Source organism: Gambusia affinis, linkage group LG05, assembly GCF_019740435.1.
Source record: "Gambusia affinis linkage group LG05, SWU_Gaff_1.0, whole genome shotgun sequence".
Classification (NCBI taxonomy): Eukaryota; Metazoa; Chordata; class Actinopteri; order Cyprinodontiformes; family Poeciliidae; genus Gambusia; species Gambusia affinis.
The window spans coordinates 6,154,744-6,179,782 of record NC_057872.1 but is presented as its reverse complement, the minus strand read 5'-3'; the positions used below and the strand labels follow the sequence as shown (position 1 = coordinate 6,179,782).

General features: G+C 38.2%; 3 protein-coding genes across 6 annotated transcripts; 1 reads left to right on the top strand and 2 right to left on the bottom strand.

Annotated features, from left to right (window-relative positions):
• Positions 1-2,629: 2,629 nt before the first annotated feature.
• On the bottom strand, positions 2,630-5,749 carry eny2 (ENY2 transcription and export complex 2 subunit). The gene is made up of 5 exons (XM_044118183.1): positions 5,464-5,749; positions 5,238-5,315; positions 5,034-5,104; positions 3,268-3,342; positions 2,630-2,951 (listed from the first exon to the last, which is right to left on the bottom strand). Exons 1-5 carry the CDS (start codon positions 5,529-5,531, stop codon positions 2,878-2,880), a joined length of 366 nt encoding a protein of 121 aa, XP_043974118.1. The 5' UTR covers positions 5,532-5,749; the 3' UTR covers positions 2,630-2,877.
• Positions 5,750-6,756: 1,007 nt separating this feature from the next.
• On the bottom strand, positions 6,757-12,471 carry ebag9 (estrogen receptor binding site associated antigen 9). The gene is made up of 7 exons (XM_044118182.1): positions 12,166-12,471; positions 11,781-11,875; positions 9,912-9,993; positions 9,635-9,790; positions 9,363-9,473; positions 8,546-8,637; positions 6,757-8,329 (listed from the first exon to the last, which is right to left on the bottom strand). The coding sequence occupies exons 2-7, from the start codon at positions 11,861-11,863 to the stop codon at positions 8,212-8,214; spliced, it is 642 nt and encodes a 213-aa protein (XP_043974117.1). The 5' UTR covers positions 11,864-11,875; positions 12,166-12,471; the 3' UTR covers positions 6,757-8,211.
• A 1,170-nt stretch (positions 12,472-13,641) lies between these two features.
• ttk (ttk protein kinase) lies at positions 13,642-24,694 on the top strand. Of its 4 annotated transcripts, none has more exons than XM_044118181.1 (25): positions 13,642-13,746; positions 14,297-14,384; positions 14,496-14,718; positions 15,006-15,112; positions 15,200-15,340; positions 16,052-16,166; positions 16,264-16,345; positions 16,442-16,548; positions 16,661-16,748; positions 16,833-16,938; positions 17,043-17,265; positions 18,089-18,195; positions 18,362-18,505; positions 18,592-18,743; positions 20,619-20,764; positions 20,891-21,017; positions 21,146-21,238; positions 22,396-22,553; positions 22,686-22,837; positions 22,927-23,051; positions 23,162-23,236; positions 23,330-23,506; positions 24,096-24,192; positions 24,274-24,359; positions 24,433-24,694. In XM_044118181.1, exons 2-25 carry the CDS (start codon positions 14,297-14,299, stop codon positions 24,499-24,501), a joined length of 2,988 nt encoding a protein of 995 aa, XP_043974116.1. In that variant the 5' UTR covers positions 13,642-13,746; the 3' UTR covers positions 24,502-24,694. The 4 variants fall into 4 exon arrangements, with proteins under 4 accessions (XP_043974116.1, XP_043974112.1, XP_043974114.1 ...); XM_044118177.1 differs by having other exon boundaries at positions 18,589-18,743; XM_044118179.1 differs by having other exon boundaries at positions 13,644-13,746; positions 16,836-16,938; positions 18,589-18,743.
• Positions 24,695-25,039: the final 345 nt, after the last annotated feature.

The window sequence follows — 25,039 nt, the reverse complement described above, 5'->3', positions numbered from 1 at the left end:
ATTTTACCTCAAATTATAATAATTTTTTTTCTTACATTGTGGTGTAGCTGGATTTAGACATTGAATAGGTTTGGGGGTAAAGATAAAAAAAAAAAAATAAATAAAAGTAGGCAGCTCGCCTTTAAATATACCACAAATCAAATCTCACTTTCTTGAGACTCTCTGAAATGGAACGGACAGAAAACAACCTTTTTGCAAAACACAAAATTTACGTAAACACTCTGTGACATTTTGTTCCTAAATGTCACCTCCTGCTTCACTGAAACCTCTTCTTGCTTCCTGCAAGATGTGCCGCCACATCTTACCTCAAATATTTTCCTTTCGTTTGTTTTACCTTTTTTTTTTTTTAACTCGCCTGACTTTTTTATGACGTGGAGAGTAATCTGGTTATTGTACAGCTCCACAGCTGAGCCGAGCGGGTCCCGGATGATTGAGAAAAGCTGAGAACACAGAATGAGAACGTAAATACAAATCTCTATAATAATATATTGCGTCACCCGTAACTCTATCCGGTGTTGGTATGCGGCGTAGTTCAGAGTGCAGAGCCCGCTTTATAAGAGGCACCCGGGGGAGATCGGCTGATAACATGGGAATTGATGTAGGCCATTAAAGCAACGTGTGTGCAGGAGATGGAGGGGAATGTTACACTTGGCCTCGGCTACAGAACTGTACATCAGCATGTTGTCACCTAGGCTGATGTCACAGCGGGTCCTTCGGCTATGAAAACACTCCCGGAGCTTTGTGTGGGTGACCGACGCACAGCCTCTACTCGCTAATGTGAAAAATTATGCCAAGAAGTACACTTTTTTTTTCTTGGGTTTCCAATGAAATGAAATTAACTTGCAATTAGGTCATGCCTGTGCAACTACAGCGCCACACAAAAACGTATTGATGCCTCTTGAAAGTTTTCCCCTTTTTTTTGTAGGTTACTGCCACAAACTTCAATGTATTTTGATTGGGATTTATGTGACGGACCCAAACAAAACCGTTTTTAAAAGGGGTAGTATTAGACAACATCAACCTTTTTGAGCTTTACATCATGTTATAATTTTATTCCCCTCATCAGAAACATACCTGGACAGTTGCCTTGATTCTTTCATGCATGTTTGAGAAATCCTGTAATCTCCCGTGGCAACCATTCAGCTATGTGAAACACCTGGGTGGACCCAGCTCTGCATTCAAGACACAGTTCCCAAGCTTCTGCCTCACTCAGCTCCTTCAGACTAGCCAGCAGACAATTAGCACCTGGTGGAACCACGCATCAGCTGAGCTCATTATAGAAGCTCCTTCTCAGTAAAAATGTTGTTACAGTGTTAACAGAGCCATGTTGTGAAGACTTTCTCGAGAAACAGCAGGAGTTTTTAAAGGGACAGCGACCCAATTTCAATGCAATATATTACAAAGTCAAATGACTTTTAAGTCATATGTTATATATGCAGCATTTTTATAAGAACTGATGGTAAAATAGTTACTTGATTGTGCTATAAAATGGCAGTATATGACTGGAAAATACATAATACTGCCTCTAATTGTGAAATGCAGTCAATACTTTGTAAAATCGTCCTTCACTGTGATTACTGTTGCCGGCCTTCGGAAGTATGTCAAAGTTTTATGGCTTTCTTTCAAAGGAAAAGTGTGAGAGTCTTTTATATTTGATTTAACATCATTTACAGAACATTTTCAACTAAAATCTGGCTACTTTGTTGCTTTCACTGAAGTACTTCATGTTCAGTTTAATGTTGAGCACGCAAATCCGACTAAATAAATCACAACGCAAATCGGGTTTTGCTGTTCATTTCAAAATCTATAACATTTATGGCCAAGCCAGTATGTTCAACGTTTCCATTTTGGCCCACATGGCAGACAGTTTGGACACCACGGGGTTCTGCCCGAAGAGCGGAGAGGATTCCAGAATCCAAGTTGCTTGAAGTTCTGTTTGGAGTTTCAAACTCATACAGAGAATCAGAGATGATTTATACTACTGTGGTTTCTCATCTCCAAAGTCACTGCGGCCGACAGCCAGAGCGTTGTGAGAGCCTGATGCTTTCCCTTGCTGACAACTGTTATGGAAATGCTGATTTTATTTTCCAGCACAACTTTGGCACCTGCTCACTGTCAGAAGTACTAAAACCTGATTTAATAAGCAGAGTGTCACTGTCTTCGATTATCCAGCAAATTGGCTTGCCCTAATTTATCTAGTATAATGTTAAAAGGAAGCTGAGACACCAAAATAAAAGCTACTGCTAAAGAAATCTGGGCTTCCTAAACACCTTGTTAGGAGCAATGTTTTAAATCAGTTCCTAAGAAATGAGCTGATTTGAAAGTGCACAGATGAAAATCTGCAAACTCGTGCATTTTTAGAGTTGTGCAAGTATTTTAGTGTTTTTCCCCTCAGTCATATTAAAAAGCAACAATCTTTAACTATTTAATGTACATCTGAAAACATTTCTATTTCACTTCCACCCTCTAAATCTACAGAACTACAGCAGAGACCCTAATTAAATGTAGCAGAGCAGCTTCCTTAAGAGACTAATGGATGATGAACACTGATCAATTTCTTCCCTGAAATTAATTTCTGCATTGTGCTTTTTTTTATGTATATACACATATATAGGAAAAAAAATGCATATTTAATAAATTGACCCCTTTATTCAAGCAGCACATTTCATACACAAGGAGACACGACATCTGACTGGTATAAAACATGAATCAGTTGATCAGTGGATCAATACAAACACATTTATCAGAGTAGATGTCGGAGATGATAAGAATTTATATGCAATTCTAAAACACATTTCGGAATTCCAATAAATCCTTAAAAAAAAAAAAACAACAACACAAAAGCTAACATCTTTATGAGAATTTGCCAAATGTTGATTATGAGGCGTGCTGCGTCAAAAAGGCTCGAATTCTCTGTAGGAGCTCCTTCTTAACGCTGTCTGGCACCAAGGCTGCAATAAAGACACACTGATCAGTTACTTTCCTGCAACATTTACTCTTTTTTTCTCTGGTAAACATGATCTCAAACTCTTTTATGAAGCCCTACAACATTATTGTACGTACACATACATCCGTTTTCTTTCTGATATGCTTCTGTTCTGAACGGTGGACATGCATTGGGATCAAAGGTGTGGAATGCGCTGGATCTGAGTTTCTTTATATATATATTTAGCAATTCCCTTCTTTCTTTAATCATCTTATTTATGATGACAAATTATGTAGTCACTGTTTTCTGACACTGTAGTGTCGATTTGTTATTTGAATTACCTCTTCCTTTAGGGGTGACCTCTACAACGAGGTCCTCCACCGTCACGTGCTCCAGACCTTTTTGTTTGATGACGTCTGCATGAGGAATATAACACGGTTAGACTGAAGTATCAGAAGAGATTAAACAGTTCAAAGCTAACTTTATTGACAGATCAAAACGAACAAACAAAAAAAAAAACTAAACCCCAAAATGTTAAACTCCAAAGGAGGTCACAAAGATATCAACCACTAATTTATAGTGCAAGTGGATTTATTGAGAGTATCAAGACTGTCAAGAGTTCAATAACTAATGTCTTGTCTTATATTAATTGTCTTAATATAAAGTGGAACTAAAACCTGTGAAAACCTCTTGGTTGATTTTATTTTATTGGTCCCTGCAGAGGGCGCTGTGGCTTATGTCCACAACTTGCTCTCAAAAGCACCACAGACAAACGCTGGTGTGTAGTACAGATAGATATTCTGATCGTTCTTACCAGAAACTGTCACTGCACTACAACTTAAAGGCTTTTATCCTCAAACCAAACTAACACATTGGTTGGAAATGATCTTCAAATGTTAACTCTCCATTTTGTTAAACATTCTGTTGAACTGAACAGAATAAGTGACCATTTGTATTTCAGGAGGGTTTCATTTGGCAGTGGTACTCTGAGAGCAAAATAACATTTAGAGACGTGACGGCGCCCCCTGGAGTCAAGATTTGACTCCTGCAGAATTCAGTGCAACATCTGTTGAGTCTGTTCAACTGAGAGGGTTGGAGATGCAGAGTTCTCCGATCCTCTCCTCAACTTATTCACCTTCATCCTCATCATCTCTGACCTTGTTTTACTCTTGTCTTACTGTCTGCCCTTAAGCTGCACGACCTTTATTTCCATCTCTGCCCTCTTCACTGTCAGCTATATTCTAAATAAACCCAAACAAAAACACTAAAAATAAAGTCAACATTTTTCCTATCTCTCCTTTAACTTCACTTAGAGGTTATATCTTTATCTGACTAAATGACTGTGGCAAACTTTAAGCAATGTGGGTTTGTCTGTGAATTGTTCTGATTTATGCCAACAGGTTTACAAAAAAAAAAAAAAAAACACTCAGGCTTTACATAACCCCTTTAAAGTGAATGCTGCATGTGCAGACTTTAGCTCAAATTTAGGACTTTAGTCCAACGATTTCCTTTTCCCTTTCTGCCTTTTTCAAGTCTGATAACTGGAAATATACCAAATTTTGGAATAGTTCATGTTTCAGAAAGGTATAAAAATGCAGTGTTAGCGGTTTAAAAAAAATATCCAAGCCTGCATGGGCCCTCATGCTAGCAGGAGGGAACCTCTGATTTAAATTTTTCAGTTTTCCAGTGACATTTGACGGATTTATTGTGTCAAAAAAATTTTCTGGGGCGTGCAGTGGTGGCGCAGGGGGTTAGCACCACATTACTTAAAAAAAACAAACAAAAAAAACAACATTTCAAAAGCAACACAAGAACTGTAAAATCCAACAGTTTCAAGAATCAAACTTTGTTAGCTTTTAAGATGTTAGTGCGGACAGCTTTTCCTATTTTATTTGTAGAATTAAAAAAACAAAACAGAAGGAAAGAAAACACCACCTTCTCTGAATACCTTGATGTTTTCTAACTATCATATAAATTCTGTTGACCTTTTTGCATCTCTAAATAAAAAAAAAATAGAGAGAAACATAAAAGTACCTCTTCTTAGTAAATCTAACCTTGCTTCCCTCATATACCAGCCGCCATGTTCTTTCTGGAAAAGTGTTTTTACCTTTGCATTGAGCCTTCATTTGGTCCTTCCATCCACACTCTGTGAGCTTAGCTCTCAGCAGCTCCTTCAATCTGTCACCCAGATAAACAGAAGAGAGCAGGTGAATTTTATGCACAAAAAAGCCTTCAAGTTGACATTTTTGTTGAAACATAATCAATAATACCCCTACCTTCTGAGTTCTATATTGTATTAAAACCTACCCACCTATCTCTTTCTCCTGTCTCCGTTAGCTTCTGGTTTATTGACGCCTTCAGTCTGGCTTCTTTATTCATTGTGTTTGTTCTGGGAGGAGAAACAAAGGCAAACACGCGTCAGTTAACTCAAAGACTCCAAAATGAAAACAACAAACAATATACACCACCAGCTGAAGCAACGGTAACATTACTATCAAGAAAACACACTGGGTTAAACTTAACCGAGCTTTACTCACGGTGAGATTCCACTTCTCGCGAGATTCGGCAGCCTGTCTGCATCAAAAAGTGAAAATACGACGACCATTAACGGCACTACAAAAAGTAAAGAAAGCGGAAGCAACGTAGCCCTAAAAATCCCATCCACCGAGACTCACTAAGTAAAGTGGCTATCTCATTAACAACTCAGCTCCAAAATATTTTAGCTTTCACAAAGGATCCCCTAGGACGGTGGAGCGCGGTCACAGCAGCTGAACCTCCGCAAACTTCCGGTGCAAGGCGGAAACACGTCATGTGTACCTTGGGACTGGTCTTAACCCTTTGCATGAATGACTATAACCTCAGTTTAGTCCGAAGTTAGTTGGACAGTATGTCTTTAGCCAGTGCGTGTCAATGAATATTTCTACAAAAATAAACAAAAAAACCATAAACATGCCAATAAAGAAAAGTAAATAAACGCTATTACTGAAGATAGTAGTGTAAAATAAGCAATGAATCAATTTCTCTCAGTAAATACATTTCTATTTTTGTTGACATGACATTCACATCATATATCAGTGGCAATGCGAAAAATCAAGACAAATTAATCCATACATTTTAAAAGTAAAATTTTTTTCCTCGGCACACTTAATAAAATAAAACACTTAATTACACAAACCAATGTTTCAAAACTTTTATTTCTGTTAATGATTTTCCGCTTACAGCTAAAACATTACTTTTAAGATTCGACTATATTAGACTGATGAAAATAAACATTTTAAATACAGAAATATGGGCTAAATTAAAAGTGTGCTACATCTGCATAAAGGTTATTTAGACTTCCTTTTACGCATATTCTAATTTAGTGAATGGAACTATTCTGATTTTCTAAGAAAATTAATTTGGGTTTATCATTAACTGTAAGTACTTATCACACAGATAAACACTTCAAATGTGTGTGTGTATAATGAACCAATATTCAAGTTTTGCTCGTGTAATCTAGTTGTTTGTGAAGCTATACTTAGGCAATGTGCTGGTTTAAGGTATTTATAAAACAATCTGTACATTTTGTATACTATTTGTTGATGACAGATCAATATTGACAGGTGTTTTTTTTTCTTTAATAGGAAAACAATAAGATACAATATTTTAACAGTTTAAATCTCATCCCAACCCTTTTTATTGGAGACAGACTCACTGGAGTATATTTTAGTTTTTTATTCTAGTTGGGATCCTAATAAAAAGCATGAACCTTCACACTAAAGTAAATTTTAAACCGTTTGTTGATGGCCCATTAACAGTTTAGAAAATGTTCCTCAAAAACAATGCAAACATATGAATCAATGCTTTTATTAAAAAAAAACAAAAAAGAAAAAAAAAAATCTTGTACACCAGATTTACAACCTGTCAAATCTGAACAGGGCTTTTTGTCAACTCAGAGCAAAACTTTGTTTATGCTCAACCACCAAATTTTTTGAACATGAAGTCATACAGCGAAAAGGAGTGAAAGAAAGAACAGAAACGGAAATGATTTCTTTCTGTGGAAAAAATGTGCAAATCAAACAAATAAAAGAAAAGCTAAATGCTATGTCTCTTTATGAAGCCCCATAGGGAAACAAATGAACTGCGCAAACACCAGTTTCACCATGTTAGTTCTGAGAACTGCCCACCGTCACTCCCTTGTTTAGGTTAAAAACAGTCACGTTTTCACTCAATCACCTCATAAATAATAGAGAACAAGATCCTGCCATTTGCAAAGCTTTTGTAACATTGTGAATAAAAATTTGCCTTCTTTGACTTGCTTCAATGGAGGTTTTAAAACGCTTAGCTTAATCATCATGCATATATATATATATTAGTCTTCACCCAGTTAGGTTTTCATGATTACAGAAATAATGTTCTAGGCAATGATCAGGAATTCTTTCTTACGGAAACACATTAAATCTGCACTTAAATCCTCTTTCTGGGTGAAGCAATTGATTCTATCGCCTTGGTGATCCATATTTTATAAAAAAGCAATATTTCCTCCAACAACACACACGAAAAAAAATAGAAACAAAAGTATCAATCTCTGGATAATTACCTTTGACAAAATGTCTAGGAATGAATGGTAAACCAGCAGCCATGAGGTTGCCATAGGAACCCACAGCCATCATTCATAGTTTGACTTGATCATTCCATCGATCTTCATCCACACCAAGTTTAAAAGCTCCAGTTTTCATTCAAATGCAGATTTCCAGTGTAGTGATGGCTTCAGATTAGAGTGACAAAAATAAAGCCATAAAAAATAAATGTACAGACTCTGAAAGACATAAATATTAAAATAAAAACACAATTAGCAAAGCAAAGAATCCCACTGATTTACAGTGATGCAAGTTATAAATTACACTCCTTTTTTTCCCTGTGAGGCCATAAAGATTTTATGAGATTTTTTTTTTTTTTTTTAAGTTGCAGAGACGTTTTGTTTACAAAATGCTTCTGGGAGAGAACAAACAAATTAAGTACTACCAACCAGATTAAGTCACAATCTAATTATTTTTTATTTTAATTCACACTTGTTCGGTGTGTAATCTGCTCTGAAGACCGATGGGTTTTTACAGTGCAGCCGCGTACCAAACTGAAATGGCTGCTGGTAGAAGCGGGAGGAGGAGGACAGTTTGTAAACAGATAAAGTAGTGACTGATGATAATCCACGTGGAAGAAACTTTAAAGACTGTTTTAATGATAGATTTGAAGTCTGTGCCCGAACCCCGGCGCCCGTCGGCTCGAAACGGAGCATTTCCAAAACGTTACGAGAGCTTGACTGCGATCTTTTGCTCCTTCTTCAGCATCCTCTGAGCCTCTTTCTCCATTTTCTTCTTCTGCTGCTCCATGAAGCGCTTCTCCCTCTCAGCCATCTTTTGTTCCCTGGTGGAAAGAGACAGAAGCAAAATGAGAACAGTCTTGTTCCTTGAACCATTCAGACGGTATTAACTATTTAAATGTGTAACTATGTAGAATATGAAGGATAACAAACTTGTGCTCCATTTTTTTGTTTTTTTCCCCCCCAAACATCCGTGTGACTGAAACAACTCAAATTATTACAGTGGACGTAATCGGCAGGATGTCTAGCAGAACTTTTACCTGAGCACTTCCTCTGCCTCCCAGGCAGCGTCGGACTCATCCTCCCAAGCGTTTGTGTCCTCCTGCCAGTTTTCCATTTCGCCCAGTTCAGCCTGACAAAAAACACACAGAGTCAAAGTAAGTTTGCTGCTTTCCTTTTTCTTAAAGAGCCAAAACGTATTATTCTGGCCGCTGGGGAACTTTGGTTTAAACTCTTAGCGTTTGGTTAAAATACTTTAAGTTTCTTAGTGATGTCTGCGCCATCACTAAGGAGAGTTTTCAGTTTTTCTTCTGTCTCTTATTAAGTCACTTATGTTTTCTCCATGGACATTGAGAATGCAAATATAATATTGGATTGTAATTTAATTTTATTGATTAAATCACATTTTTTGTTTTTAAAGATTGAGTTTCTGGAGGAAATGTTTTTTTTTTTTCATTTATTTTCACCAATGCACCATTGGTGAAGTCATCACTTCACTCTGAAGTGAGTGAGTGAGTGACTGGAATAAAAGCCACTTTTTGAAAACAATTTGTCATTTGTAATTTCTTTTTTAGAAAAGATATATATATATATATATATATATATATATATATATATATATATATATATATATATATATATATATATATATATATATATATATATATAAAATCAGAAATGGGATGGGGGAAAAAAAAGGGACATTTTTATTTTTAAGCCACATCGTCCAGGCCGAACACAGGATTTGAATTTGAGTTTTACTGCTTTGCAACACGTTTATAGTCGAAGCAAAAACCTGAACAAGTGAAAACGAAAGAATCTACAGAACGTCTCGAAGGAAGCCGAGGCGTTTCTCACCGAGGGCGGACTGAAGCTCATCATGTCCTGGGAGGCTGCCAGCCTGCTGGAGAATCCTGCTGACCCATCAGGAACCAGGTAGTTCAACGGCTCGCGCTTTTTCAGCAAAATCTGGACCAGAAATAAAAGGGCGAAGCAGTCAGACATATGATCAATGTTAAAGATGTTTGCAGTTTTCTTCAATGTCAAAAAGTTTCAGCCATGTCTAAAAAAAAAAAGAAAAAGAAAAAGAAAGAAAACCAAAGTTCGTCTGCTCTGAACTCGCTCTGTACCTTCTGCGTCTTCCTGATGGTGGGAGCCATGTCTTTAAAATAATCCGGCTCTTCGTCTGCATCGTTGGGCGGAGGGGACACGTTTCCATTTCCACCTTCGATCTTAATACTCGTAGGAGCTTCTTCATCCCAGGAGCTCCACTCTTCGATTTCTGGCTGTTCAGACCACAAAGGGAAACATTATTTTTTATTTTTTTTGAGTTCATTTTTTTCTTTTACCCAAATTCTGAATTCCCGCCTTTTACTTTTAGGGAACGTGAGTGATGCAGCTACTTGCCTGTTTTGGTAAAGAGGAGGAAAAATCGACTGTCGTTGGGAGAGTTATCTGATCACCGCTGAGCTTGCGGCCCCTTCCGCTCCTGTGTCACAATCAAATTATTCAAATCAATTTCATGGAACCACAAAGTAGACAAGACTAAGCATAATCACTTTTTCTTTTGTATAATTCTGTCATGGAATACCACTTTCATACATCAAAATAACTGCTTACAACCGCATTTTTTTTATTAAATGTATATTTAAAACATTTTTTTTATTCTTTATCACTTTAATACAGACTTATTTTAGAGCTGTTGGAAGTTGCAAAGAGCCACTTGTGGCAGAAACCTGTCTTAGAATTATCCTTTGCTGCCATTAGGGTTTGTTTTTTTAGTTTAGTTTAGGTTTAGAAACAAACTCAAGTCCGGTCAAATTGAATGGAGAGGATCTGTGACAAGTTTTCAACTTTTGCATATTGAAGCCTGGACTTTGACTGGGCCATTCTCACATGGGACGAAGCTTTGAACTTGTCGTTCTGGTTGATGTCTTTTGCAGTCTCTAGAAGTAAAGTGGCACAACAAGGGTTTGTCTCTGCAGCTCCTCCTGCGTAGGCAGATTTCCTCTCATTGTACTTTTTCTTTTCCCTGGTTTGGGTTGTAATGTCAGTGAGACTATGTTGTATAAAGTCTAAAAGAAAAACATGTCTGGCCGAGTCAAAGTAAAAAAGAAGGTACATCCACAGATTACAATTAGCTGCAAACTGTAAAGCACGTTTCTGCTGCACAGAACAAATATTTCTGGTTTCTACAGCTGGTGGAGAAGTTAAACTGAATGAGAAGTTTGGACTTTAAACCGCCTTCAGATGTTTTTGGGTTTTTTTTTCTCTCTTCTTTTGCTTCACTGTGTCAAATGCTAAAACAGGTTTTGTTTTCCAAACTTCGACAGTGAAATCTGACCTCTTCCATGCTTGGTCTTAACTGTAACCCGACCAACTCTTCCCAAGACCGTTGAACTTAAACTGGTATGACAAGTAAGCCACATTTACAGAGACTCCTGGATTTATCCACGATGTATAAAAAGTAAAAGGCTCTGAACGTAGCATGTGATGTTTATGGACAGATCATTAGATGTTGATAAACAGTCATAGAAAAGGCATACAGAAATTAAATGGGGAAATTTGAATTACGTGAATACAGAGATTTATTATCCAAGATTACAATAAGCCAATTATTTTTTAAAACAGTAACTCAGAAACCGTCGCTCTGAGAGTCTGGCAACGCATCAATAAAATGTCCTACATTAATATTTGTGAACATCTGAAGTGATGGGCCTGTATTCTATTAAACTACAGTGCAAAACTTGTGGAAGATAACCCAAAGCGTTTCACCCAAACCAAACAGTTCAAAGTTAATTACAGCAAATACTGAGGGAATGTATGTAAACTTCTGATTTTGAAGACATTAACAGATCTTTGACATTTTCTTTATCCTGTTAGGAAATAAAAATAATTTTGCTGGTTCTAACAGACGTGAAACAAGAAATGTTTGGTCTAATTTAGCTTCAGATAATGAGGGAAAAAAGGCAAATGTGTCTTTTTATTTGGTGTATGTAAACTCCTGGTTTTAACTTTTCACCCAAACAGTGCGGGAAAAGATAGAGGAACCTTGTGAGGATGCAGTAGAAGCAGAGATATGAATGCAATTAAGAAACAAGGGCAAGACAAGAAAATGCAAATTGACAGAGATTGAGTTATTTTACAAAGAATTGGAACCAATATGAATTCTTTTTATTATTATTATTTGCAAGAATTTTTTTTAATGATCCTTAGAACAACAATAACAGGTAAAATCCTTTTCAAATCACAGTATAGAGGACTACTGGTGCTTACCTGCATATCAACCTTTTAAAAAAGGACAGCAAACTGGCTAAACATGTGCAAATCTTGAACAGACGGAACTGAGTGATGGCCATGATGAATCTGAGCTGGAGGGGAAAAAAGAAAAGAAAGCAATATTGAATAATGATGAAATAGAACAGTTCCGACAAATAAAAACAAACAAACATTGAAACAAACAAGACGGGCAGAAATGAGAACCCAACAAAAACTTCATCAGGAGACATGACGAGAGTATCTGTGACACTAGGATGCAGTTCCTCTGCGTTCATGTTTCTGAGTATTAGGCTAATGATGAGTTAAACACATCTTCTTAATGCAAATGCCGTTTGTCCTCGCGTTATGGTCTGCACGTCTTTCTATGCAAATGTATACTCACCTAGAAGGACGTCTGCGGGGTGAATGATTTCTTCTTGAGAGTCAGAAGACACAAGTTCATTTATTTCCTAACCGTTGCTTGCTAGCTTAGCCCACTGAGAAACATTGTATTTTTGAAACCTTTAAAAGTTATTCTCAAACGAGACATTGGCACTGAGGAATAATATTGTTGTCACAACTTAGACATACATGTGACAGCTTCCCATACCACTCATTTATGGTGAAAAAACTCCTAAATTCGTGGCGTCGCTTGTCTCCTTCCCATGGCTGCCATATTGGAAGTGGGAGGAGCTGAATTCATGTTGCGTTTAGGTGCTATTGGGAAAACGAGGACGAGACGGATACGTTTACATGTATTTCAGTGACTCTTGAGAAATGGGCCAAAATGTGTTTAAATTTTCCTTTTTATTATTATTCCTCAAGCGTATGTATACATATATGACAAAGAATGTCTTGGAAATGTAAAGAGGCAACGGTGCAGGCTCCCAGTTGCAACATTTTTTTGAAAATTACATTTTTGATGGACCTGATGTAGAACTTTGTCATCACCATCTGACAAAAATAAATATAAAATTATTTTTAATGACCCAATTAGTGATATTTTACTCAGTTTTACAGACAAATGCTTCTCAAGAAACAAAGAAATATTATTTAAAAGAAAAAACAACATAAAGTCCATCTGAAGGAGTTGACAATGCATCACGGAGTTGACAGAACTGAAGGTGGTAAAAAGAAATACTTGATACATGTGAAGTAATGCCATTTATGTAAAGAACATTAAAATGAATTAACTGCATATTTAAGTGAGATTTGTCAGGACTATCACCGAGTCACACTGTCACTTAAAAACTTTGATGGAGTTGACATCTGACGGAGTTGACAAAATGCCAAACTACCTCAATTTATATGATGCTATTCTGAAGGAGGCCATTTTGTATGTCATCAGGTCCATGCAGTCTTTACAGTATACTAAAATTAAGCATTTATTTCACAAAATATGTCCTAAAAAGATTGTTTTGTTCCTCAAGTGCTTTTCTAAGAATTGACTTACAATACGCAAATGAGTCAGGTCCAGTAAAGTTGTTCCACTTTAACTTTCAGGAATAATGAAATATATAAATCGTCTTTTTTTATTGGTTAGTTGTAATATTGTATATCTTGTGATATAATTCCTACTACCAAGAACATGTTGGTTGATACTAATTCCAGTTTTTAACTCTTGTTTTTTTTATTATTATTATTATTATTATTATTATTATTATTATTATTATTATTAAATATAAAAATGGCTTGCCATAAATGATGGCAACGTTTGAAGGGAGCGCCCGAAAAAGGAAAAATATCACCACTTACTCTTAAAAAAAACCCAAAATATTATCCTAACACATTTTTAACCATAGTTATTAATGCGGTGAAAACACTCAGCGAATATTTGACGTTTACTTATTTGTAAGTGTCATCCGCAAACGACTACGTCATTTAGGAATGAGCCAATCGGTACACATCTTAAACGGAAGTGGCATATTTGAAAATTGTCAGTTGGGTGTTTTTTGTTTCGCTGTGTATCACATCTTGTGAAAAGGTGAGTTTTAGTGATTGTTTTATTTAGGGAAACATAAACAATGTGATGTAATTTTTCAGCTAGCTGCGTAATATTGTAAATTATACAAAATGCTACTGCATTACTTGATTTGAGATTACTCGGTGCATGCAAGGTAAGCAATGCTAAGCTATTCACCGCTAACAATATTGTTATTTGTTAGCAAACGTATTCCGGCATATGCCGTCAACACAAAAGTTGGTAATTTTAAAGAACGAAATGTTTAGAATAATTCTGTAACGAGTGTTTCAATGTTTCTCGGCCTTTGTTCATGTCAGCAGTTTGGGAGGAAAATTTAATTTCTTTGTTGCTTAGCTTTGCTGTTGTATCTTACGTTGGTTAGCCAAATTACTTTAGTTGCTTAGGTGTTTATTTCTCAAACAGGCGTTGTAAAAGTTTTTGTCACAGTAGTAAAGTCTTGAAGAGGGCAATTTTTTGTTACACAAAATTCAAATTTTGTCACAGTTTGATTTAATTTGATTTGACTGAAAAAACTTTGTTTAGGATGTGCTTGTCTGGTTCTCCCTTTCAGATGGAAGAAGAGGAACACACAGATAGAAAGCAGCAGCTCGCCAGACTTTATCAAAGGTTCAGCAACATAAAAAAGTATTTCAATGAAGGTAACGAATGTGCTGCTGATGATTAACGAACAAGTCCCTTCGTCCTTCCTTTATTTACAGTCTTTTTGACGTTGTAAATACCCCCTCACGCCCTTTTTTCTTTCCTTTCAGATGACACAGACAACATCAACCAGATCATTGGCTCAAACTCGCCCGAATCCTGCCTCTCCTACCTGACGGAGCTGGAGAAGAAAAGGGATCCCCTGCTGGACCAGAACCACCTCACCAGGCTCATAGATTTTTATACCAGAGTGTTTTCCAATATGCCACTGGGGAAACACTGTCATAACGAAAGCTATGCCAGGATGTTGGTCCGATTTGCGGAGCTGAAAGCGTGAGTAGATGTCGTATTTGAAGCAATTTGGAAAAAGCATCGCCATTCCTTCGAGTTTTTGATATTTTACTTTACCACCACTAATGGGAATATTTTCTTTCACTTCACAGTAATGCACAACTTAATGTTGACCTTTCCAAAGAAATGCATTGAAATTTGTGGTTGTTGACAAGCTGATTAAAAAAAACTTTAGGCACTGTACCAGAAGCTCTAAATAATAAAAATAATAAATTCCGGATAGAATTAACTTTCTTTTCTTTTTTTTTTTACTGTTTTCTTTCTGCTAGACTTCAAGATGTCAACGAGGCCGAGGCCAACTTCAACGTGGCGACAGCTCACAGCCAGAGCTTTGCGTTTGTCCACGTCGCGCACGCGCAGTTTGAGCACTCTCAAGGTACAGGACTGACTTTAGCACCTTATGGCATCTCGGTGAATGCGTGTTAAGTGTTCGACTTGTGTGTGTTTTGTGTTGCGTCGCCAGGCAACACAAAAAGAGCCGTTCAGATACTGCAGAACGCACTGGAGGTGGACGCCAAACCAAAAGAACCGCTGGTGGCTGCGCTGCAGAGTATGCAGGCTGGGAAAACAGCGATCTGTCTGGAGGACAAGGAGAACTTCCCAGGTGAGAAACTTGTTTGTTTTTTATATACTCAGTCATTTGGGGTGCAGCAATGAATCGACCCAGATTTTCTTCATTTTGGGTGTTCGGTCCATCTTATCTGCCTCCATAGAGTCACATCTGCATGTGTGCAGTCAACGATAAATGCCCTACATTTGCCAACTTAGCAACTTTTCAAACAAACAACAAAAAAAAAACCGGTATCAGACCAAACCTGAATAGGAAGGTTGTATATATATATATATATATATATATTTTTTTTAGATTGGTGATCAACCAGAAAACCTCAATCAGTGCACTTTATAGTTGGACAGTATGTCTTGAAAATAATATTTTTTTTCCATACTTGTTCCAATCTCCACTTTATTTTTCATTTTGTTTTCTTAAAAAAAATGTTAGATGACAAAACATTTTCAAGAAGTGGTGTTTATTTCCCTTCTGTGAGCTGGAGCTCCGAGTACGAGGCCCAGGCTATTAGAATTTTTGCTTAATTACAAGAACAAGAATAAAATTGCAATTTTACTAGAAAAATGTCACTATGGAAACCCAACAAGTGCACTGGTTTAAAAAAAAAAAATCCTTTTTTTTTTTTTTTTTTACCCCCCAAAAATTCGCTTCATCTCCCAGCCCTGATGCATCTCTCATTAATACCTGTCTTATCTTACTGAATTAGATTCATCTTACAGTATCTACATATTTTCCTTGTGTTTTCAGCATTATCCAATAGAACCGTGCAGGATTCTGTCAAAAAAGACTCTGAATTTCCAAAACCCGCCAGAATGTCAGATGGAACCGGCGAATTGCAGCTCTCCAGTATTTTTAGCGTGGGGTAAGAATGAAGCAGATTCTTAAATTTGCACGGTTTTGTTGAGGAGGAACGCGTTTATTAATTAATTTATTTTTTTATTTATTTATTTTTTCTTCAGGACAGAGCCACCATCTGGGGCTTTGGATGATCCGTTTCCTGCCTGGAGGACTGGATCCCATCGGAAAAGAGCAGTTGGCTTGGTGGGCTTCAGCCTGTGGGATAAAGCGAATAACTAAACAGTTCTTGGAATTTTCACTTTTTTTAACCTGTTTTTTTTTTTTTTTTTTGGTTAATAGCCGGGGAGAGTACCTGTAGTGCCATTTTCAATTCCAGAAAATGATGACGACATCCACAAGAAAGTCTCCAAATCAAGCAGTATGTCTGTTAGTAGGGGTTTGTCCAGGTTTGTATTTTCCCCACTTCATTCTGATGCCCTTAACTTAATTCAAATGCAAACTAGTTGTGTATTTTATCTGTTGGTTTTTGGTTTTTTTATTACTATTTTTTGCTCTCAGACAAACGTCTGGTTCGAACGGGATGTCGGGATTTGGAGTGTCTTCCTCAAGGAAAAGCGTCGAAGGCCGAGACGTTTTCAGGGATCAGGTGAGAACATAGAAACTTGCTGGCAAAGCTCTTTTGTGCTTCGGTGCAAAGGTGATTTTTCCAATATCCATTTTGATGCGCTAGAAGCCATCCGTTCTCAGTCCGGATCACGGCCAGTGGGAGGACCAGGCAGACTCGACCGCAACGCTCCTCCAAACAAATGGCGCGAAAGGATCGTCCAAAATAGAAGGTAAAACCTGCTGAGTCACGTTCTGACCTGCAGCGTGCTGAACGGAGTGATCAGTGGAGATTGAAGTTCTGTTTGTTGTCTTTTTCTTATTATTTCCTCTGCAGATGTGACTTTTAATTTCGAACAAGTTGTCAATTCCAACTCTCCTGAGTCGTGTTGGAAGTACCTGATGAACCTGGAGAAAAGAGGAAACCCTCACACAGATGTCAGCCTGCTCAACAAGCTCAAAGACTGCTACTCCAAAGTCTTCAGCAGGCTGCCGATCCGACAGTACAGCAAAAACACCAGCTACGCCAGAATACTGGTCAGATATGCAGAACTGAAGGGGTGAGTCTTACTGAAGACATTCTGGGGGATCCTGTGAATGTATAAAGTGTCACATTCTCATTAGCTTTCTAACTATCAAAGATACACCAATCAGATTTCCATTCTGATTGTGATTGTTGTTCACAATCTCTTTTCTTTAGGGACTGCAGAGTTTTCGATTAAAGTTGTGCTTCTGATTCCAACAAATGGAGATAATCTAAAATGCACTGACAAAGTATTGACAACCTTTTCATAGTATTGCTGGTTAAAGCCGCAGTGTATTTTATTAAGGCTGTATGGAAAATGAAGTGATTTGTGGTTACCTTGATTCTATATTTTTGACTCGGTTGAAGTCTTTTGATAAAGGAATTGATTGTTCTTGGATGCTAAATAACACAAACTCTTTTATTTTTTTAAATCTGTTTTCTGCCTTCTTTGTCTTTTTTGTTTCTTTCCTCCGTTTGGTTTTTCTCTGATTCTTTGCAGCTTTCTCTTTCTTTTCTGCTTTTTTTTGTCTTTCTTGGTTTCCTTCTTTTGTTTGTTTTCTACCTTTTTTTCTTTTGCTTCTGTCTTTGTTGAATTTTTTCCTCTGGTTTCTGTTTTGATTTTTTTTTTTTTTGTTGATTCGTTTTCATTTTTTGCTCTGTTTCTGTCTTTTTTTTTCTTCTTTTGTATTTGTTTATTTTCCTTTTCCATTTTGTTTCTTTCTATTTCACTCTAATTCTTTCTGTCATTTCTTTATAATTTGTTCTTTCTGTTTTTTTCAACAGGGGATTCTGGTCTTTTTTTTATCGCTACCTAACAGCTGTCTGCTGAATATCACCATTTGTTTTCCGCTCTGTAGGATTGAAGATCCAGATGAGGCTCAGGATCACTTTATAGTTGCGAGATCCAACTGCAAAGGCTTTGCGTTTGTCCACATTGCACATGCCCAGTTTGAGGTTTCTCAAGGTAATCTTGTATTTTTATTTGTGGCTATATTAAAATAACTGGAAGTGGCAAAGCACCTAAATACGTTTAGAATCTTGAGATTTCATGTTGTGAATTGAGTTCTTCGTTCTCTTCATGTTTGACCTGGTTACCAAGGTGACTTTGGATTTTTTGCATTATGTTTTAGGCAACCTGGTCAAAGCAACTTCAATTCTTCACAAAGCTCTGGCATTAAATGCCAAACCGGCAGAGCTTCTGGAGACAGCCACGCGAAACCTGAAATCGGGAGAGAAACAGCTGGTTCCCCCCATGGAGGACGACCCGCCCATAGGTAAGGATCAGTCTGAAGCGGAGTGCTACTGCTGCTGCTGCTTTTTCTGTTTCTGTCTGCTGAAACTGTAAACGTCCGCGTAGCAGGAAGCGGGCCCCCCTCTGGCGGGAAGCAGAAACTGCAGCTTCCGGCTCGGATCCCTGTGAGCCAGACGGTGGATCGGAATAAACCTGCCAGCAAAGAGCCGGACGCAGAGTGGAAGATTCCCAGTCTGCTCACCCGGCAAGTTTCTCCTGAGGTATTACCAATTTTTTTATGTTTTATATCTATATATATATACCGTATTTTCACGACCATAGAGCGCACCGTACTAAAAGGCGCAGTCTCAGTTTTGTGTGCCATTACTGTATACATCAACAACACACACAAGCATACAAGTGTGTATTTAAAAATAGAGTGGAAGCAAAACTGATTTGACTTGGTTGTGCTTTATTCTATATTAATTACAAAGTACTAACATCAATCATCAATGTTTTACCGGTAATGTCATCAGTCAAACGCCTCGAAGTCCTCACTTTCCTATATATATTGTAGCGTAACTCGCCCGCCGCTGCCTTCCACTCTTGGTGAAACTGTGGTCTCCATCGGTCATCCATACCACGCCGCTTTCGCAGCCTGACTTTGAACGGCGGTTGACACCGATGTCCAGCGGTTGTATTTCCTTTGTCAGGCCTCCCGGAATGACAGCAAGCTCAGAGTTCATTTGCTTTACTTGTTTTTTGACATCGGGTGTGAGATGGGCACGCATGGAGTCACAGACCAACAGCGATGGTGATGCGTGGAAAAAACCACCTGGTCTCTTTACATACACCACCCTCAGCCACTCTTTCATCATTTCCTCATCCATCCAGCCCTTTTCATTAGCCTTAATGATGACCCCTGCTGGAAACTTCTCTTTAGGCAAAGTCTTTCTCTTAAAAATCACCATAGGCGGCAGTTTCTGTCCATTAGCATGGCAGCTAAGCACAGGCGATCACTTTATAGTTAGATCCCTACTGGCGGTCCCTTCTTCTCCACCGTGTGACTCACCGGGAGTGAGCGGCACCTCGTCCATGTTAGTGATGTGGCTGGGCTGGATGTGTTTGTCGGCGATGTGTTTGCGGCAGTAGGAGCGGAAGGCGGCCAGCTTTTCATTATAATCCGCTGGAAGTTGCTGCGCTACCGTAGTCCTGGTCCGGATGGAAAAATGGCACCGTTTCATGAAACGAAAGCACCAAGACGGACCTCAGCTGCGTCTTCTTGACCTGTCGGAGCTCGTTTTTCAGCTTCCTCCACTTGCGAACCATAGATTCATTAATCTTAAATTCTCTTGCGGCTGCACGATTCCCATGTTCCTCCGCGTAGCTGATGGCCTTCAGTTTAAGCTGAGCTTCATATGCGTGTCTCTTCGCCATTTTTAGGGGTTGTTAAAACAACAATGTTCTGCATAACGCACATACCCGTTCTTTTATACACAATCCACGCCCTTTAACGTTCTCATGGTGTTCTCTAATCGTAAACCTTTACAACACACACAGAGCGGACTGCACTATAGTGGAAGCACCTCACATTTTGAAGAAAATCTAATTTTTTATGTTTTATATATATATATATATTTTTTTTTTTGCATTTCCCTCTCCAGATGCACCAAGTCATTAAAAAAAAAAAATAATTTCCAGTGCTGATATCTGAGGTTTACTATTGGCTGATAATGATCCGATATAGAATAACTTGTTTTGAAATGTTTCTTCTTTTTTTTTTTTTTTTTTTTTAACAGACATAGATATTCACAATTACAAATTTAGTTAACTGCTCCAGTACAGCACATTGAAATACTCAAATAGTTCCACAAACTTGGTCAAACGTGTGAAAATCAACACAATTTTAATTTGTTCAATCCGTGCAATTAGGAGTAAAACAGCCAATGTAAAATAATTAATAATAAAGCGTGATGTCACTCATAACACATAGAATAGAATTGGAATCAATAGATCTGCCCGTATTGATCCGTCACATTGTCACAAATGCTTGATCTAGAATTGTTTTCAATGTCGGGGTTGATACAGATATCGATATTGGATCGGTTCATCTCTACTGTTGAGTCATTTTATGCTTCACTTCATTTACTCCTAAGGATAAACGGACCACGCCTCCCGACCCCAGACCCGTTCCCCGTCTGGTGGAGTCTTACCCCACTCCCTCCATCCAGCTTCCGTCCAAACCGAACCCACAAGCCGCCTACCAGACGCCCAACGGCTACAGGAACCCACATCCCAGTAGGTAGGTGGTTAATTCGCTCACATCCAGGATCTGGATCGTTTCAGCCTCGTAAACCTTTAAAGGAGTTGCTCTGGTTGTGTTTTTCCGCCATCGAATGAACGATTTTCACAAGTCGTTTCTCCTCAGCTTCATCACTCCCGTCGTAAAGCGAGGCCTCGAGGCGTCGTCCTCTGCAGCAGCGCCTCACAGAGCCGGAGCCGTGCAGCAGGCCTGCACGCCTCTGAGCCACACAGCTGGTTTCCACACTCCACAGGTGCAGCACTGTTGCCGCCGGTTACAGATGTTTCAACCCATTCACTGGATTTGTTATTTACCTCTCAGCTGAAATCCATTGCAAATAAAACAGGAATCCCATTGGAACTTATATGTTTTTCATTGAAGGTCTCCTTAAGTTCTTTTTCAAACGAATCCATCACAATAAAGGGGAAGCAGTTCTTCATCCTCAAGATGATTGGACGAGGCGGCTCCAGCAAGGTAAAGTATCACGGACGGCAACAAAAAACACAAACCACTTCAAACTAAAGTTGTTCTGTTCTGACTCGGGGTGCGCCGATAAATCAGCTTTAACTATCGACACAAAGCTCTGAAAATCAGCTTTTGGTCTGCCATGAGAGAGAGCTGACTGACCTGCCTACCAGGTCACATCTGAACGTGACCCGTTAACAATAGCCTCCCCACTGTTGAAAACTTGCTGACTGTCGCTACATTTGGAGACTTTTCAGACGAAGGAAATTGCTATCAGCAAAAATCGGAATCAGCAGGTCAACAGGATGGCAGTGCATCGTTATAAAGTGTTACATCTGAATATCTAAAATTAAGGCCTTAAAATGTGTTAGATTCTTTTTAAAGAAAAATGAATTTGGCCATTAATACATCAATTAAAACTTTTGAATTTATTTATGGATCTTTTATTTTCTATGTAGTTTTTTTTTTTTTTTTCTTTCCTCAAGATTTTTCAGTCAAGCAAAAGTCTGAGTTGCGGTTAGACATCTTTGTTGCATCCCGTTACGCTAGCTTGCTGCTAATATAGCCTTTCAAGGTAGCTAACTTTTTTTGCTAATTTATCATCAGTGGCTCACTTCTGTTGCCAACCCATCCAATGCTACGTTTATACAGGCACTATGCAGGCTAAGCCACTAAACGGACCTCAGAAATGTCAGTTTTGATCCGCTGAGTGGCTAAAGCTCCCCTGAAAACCAACAGCTAACACTTCTAGCTCTGACCTAAAAGCAGTGTTTTGTGAAACATAAACTCCGAAGCTGGACGTTTAATGGATTTTAAGCATGATGATAGAGCAGCTGTTTGATATACTTTATTTCATGAAAGTTGTTTCTATAGAGGGAAATATAGCTGAGAAAAGGAATAGAACATGGCTGCAGAAGAGAACAGAGAGCCACAGATTCAGCATTGGTGACAAATTGGGAGAAAAGATGGAAAACAAAAACAATGTCTAATAATTTTCCTTTTGTGTACGTGTTGTGATACATGTCTTAAATTTTGTTGAAGGTGGACTTAAAATAGCTTCACATTTACATTGATGAAACCTGTTTTTAATATTGCAACAAAAAAAAAAACTGCAATTGGTGCACTCCTAACTCTTGTTTGTTTTTTTTTTTTGTTTTTTTTTGCAGGTCTATCAGGTCCTCGATCACAAAATGCAGCTGTTTGCAGTGAAATATGTGAACCTGGAGGAGGCTGACGCTCAAACGATAGAAAGTTACAAAAATGAAATTGAGCATCTGAATCACTTGCAGCAGTACAGCGACCAAATCATAAAGCTTTACGACCAGTGAGTATACGACTCATCTAGAATCAGTGTGTTGATGATGAATTGCAGTGGAGTGTGTGGTCAAATCCAACCACCTTTAGCTTGTTTGGAAGAGATTTTGATGGTTCCACATGTTTTGTTTTTTTTTTGCAGTGAAATATCCAACAGCTATATCTACATGCTGATGGAGTGCGGCAACTTGGATCTGAACACCTGGTTGCGAAACCGCAAAACCGTCAACCCGCTTGAGAGGAAGTTCTACTGGAAGAACATGCTGGAGGCCGTCCATACCATCCACAAACACGGTTCTCGTCGTCTCCAACTCCTTGTCATGTTTTCTGTGTTGTTCGTTATAAATGAGTAGTTGTGACGTTTTTACGTTCACTCTCTGCAGGTATTGTCCACAGTGACCTGAAGCCGGCAAATTTTGTCATAGTCAACGCGTCGCTGAAGCTGATCGACTTCGGCATCGCGAACAGAATCCAGCCCGACGTGACGAGCATTATGAAAGATTCTCAGGTAGGTCATATTTATTTTAGGTTTGGTTTTAATTTAGTTGTCTGATTATTCAGGTTTGTATAGTTTTTTTTTTTTTTTTTTTTTTGTAAATGTGTGTTCTAATCACTCAGGTTGGAACGTTGAACTATATGCCTCCTGAGGCAATCAAGGATACATCATCTCAGCCAGGAAAGGCGCGATCCAAGGTACTCATCTAAAACTGGTTGATTTAACTTGTGAAATAAGACGCGTATAAAGAATCTCAATATAATAGTAATAATAATAATGGTGTTGTACAGATCAGCCCTAAAGGAGACGTTTGGTCCCTGGGATGCATCCTCTACTGTATGACCTATGGGAAGACTCCATTCCAGAGCATCACAAACCAAATCGCCAAGCTGCAGGCCATCATCGATCCGTCTCATAAGATCGAGTTTCCCGACATCGCAGAGAAGGATTTGCTGGATGTTTTGAAAGTGAGGCTTTTTTTTTCTTCTTTTTTTTTTTTTGGTATGCAAATGAATTTAGTTTACCTGTTTTGAATAATTGCCTGAACAGCCTGAAATCACGTTAAACTGCTTAGAAAACATCTGAGTGAGGTTGGGATTGGTGGCATTCATCATTTATGATTTATTAGGTAGGTAAATAAACTTTATGTACATATAGAGATCCAAAACTAGAAATGCTTTAAAGTGAATAACAAAGCTTGTCACACAGAGCTCAAAGCATAGAATTAGACTAGATAGATCTGCCCTTTGGTATGGCCACATTGTCACCGACACCTAATCCAAAAATTGCTTCATTAACGGGACCGATACAGACATTAATATCAGATCGGTGTATCTCTAATTATTAATTAACCTAAGATGGTCATTTATGGGAGTTTATCATATTTTCACAAAATCTTAAATGAAAATATCTCCACGTATAGCTTATTGTTACTTCAAATGGAGGAGGCACTGGAAAAAAGGGAACTGTAGTTCTCTCTCCGCCACATCTGTTCTCCTTTAGGTCCCAAGCTAGCAGGTTAAGTTTGTGATGCCACGTTTTCTCTCATTTCATCAGAGGTGCTTGGTGCGAAACCCGAGAGAAAGAATTTCCATTGCAGAGCTGCTGGAGCATCAGTACCTCCAGCTGAAACCACAATCCTCTGCTGCACCAGGTACGCAAGAGCCAAATAAGCCCTCCGGGTGCTCAGTGATCAACTTTTGAAGCTACACTGTGATTCTTTTTGTTCCATCAGAGCGTCCTTCTGACAATGACCTGAAGAGGATTCTAACTGACCTGGCAGCCCTCCAGTCTCCAAACAGTATCATCCGAGCAGCTAATGTAGGACTTTTATTGTATGTGTGACATCTTTTAGATTCCACCCATTAAATGCTAACTTTATTGTTTCTTACAGAATTTGGCTAAAATGTGCAACAGCGGCAGGAAGCTGGATGTCACAGAATGCGCAAAGTCGTCGTCCTAACAATCATGAAGCGTTTTCTCCTGTCTTCATTTATTTCCCGTTTATGTCAACTGATTTATTCAGACCCCTTTGTGACCACTTTAGAGGTGTCTTACTGTAAGTCTAAACTAGCATACATGTATTTTTCTTTTCATTTTAGCAAAACTAATTGCAAGCTTATACAGCTTAGAAAAATAAACACACTTTGTTCCAATGAGTTGCATTTTTTTTTTCTTTTTGCAACAGCTGAAAGCAGAATCATGAAACAAGTTAAATAACTTTCTGAATTACAAAAGGCACTAACACCACATATGAAAGCATGCTCTGTAAAGAGGGAGTGAAGGGTATTTACAACTGGATGCAGATGAAAATTAGACTAAAAGTGGTAATCTTTGTTTTATAGCAAATTTGATCTTCATTATTTGTATATATTGCATAAACAATGCCAGGAAAAAGTTTTCATAACCACAAAGTACTGAAATGCATAATAGTCCTGCACAGGACTAGCAGCTGTAGAAAAAGATGAACAATTTAGACCCTATTGGTCTAGCAAAGACAA

Excerpts from the sequence above, each read along its gene's own strand:
- eny2 (XM_044118183.1), bottom strand. The coding sequence starts at position 5,531 with ATGGTCGTCGTATTTTCACTTTTTGATGCAGACAGGCTGCCGAATCTC. Across the intron at positions 5,316-5,463 it reads GCGAGAAGTGGAATCTCACC|AACAAACACAATGAATAAAG; the intron begins GTGAGTAAAGCT and ends TTCTCCTCCCAG. Across the intron at positions 3,343-5,033 it reads AATGAAGGCTCAATGCAAAG|ACGTCATCAAACAAAAAGGT; the intron begins GTAAAAACACTT and ends TTCCTCATGCAG.
- ebag9 (XM_044118182.1), bottom strand. The coding sequence starts at position 11,863 with ATGGCCATCACTCAGTTCCGTCTGTTCAAGATTTGCACATGTTTAGCC. Across the intron at positions 9,791-9,911 it reads CCTCCTCTTTACCAAAACAG|CCAGAAATCGAAGAGTGGAG; the intron begins GCAAGTAGCTGC and ends TGGTCTGAACAG. Across the intron at positions 9,474-9,634 it reads CCATCAGGAAGACGCAGAAG|ATTTTGCTGAAAAAGCGCGA; the intron begins GTACAGAGCGAG and ends TTTCTGGTCCAG.
- ttk (XM_044118177.1), top strand. The coding sequence starts at position 14,297 with ATGGAAGAAGAGGAACACACAGATAGAAAGCAGCAGCTCGCCAGACTT. Across the intron at positions 21,018-21,145 it reads CTGGTTTCCACACTCCACAG|GTCTCCTTAAGTTCTTTTTC; the intron begins GTGCAGCACTGT and ends TTTTCATTGAAG. Across the intron at positions 24,360-24,432 it reads GTATCATCCGAGCAGCTAAT|AATTTGGCTAAAATGTGCAA; the intron begins GTAGGACTTTTA and ends TGTTTCTTACAG.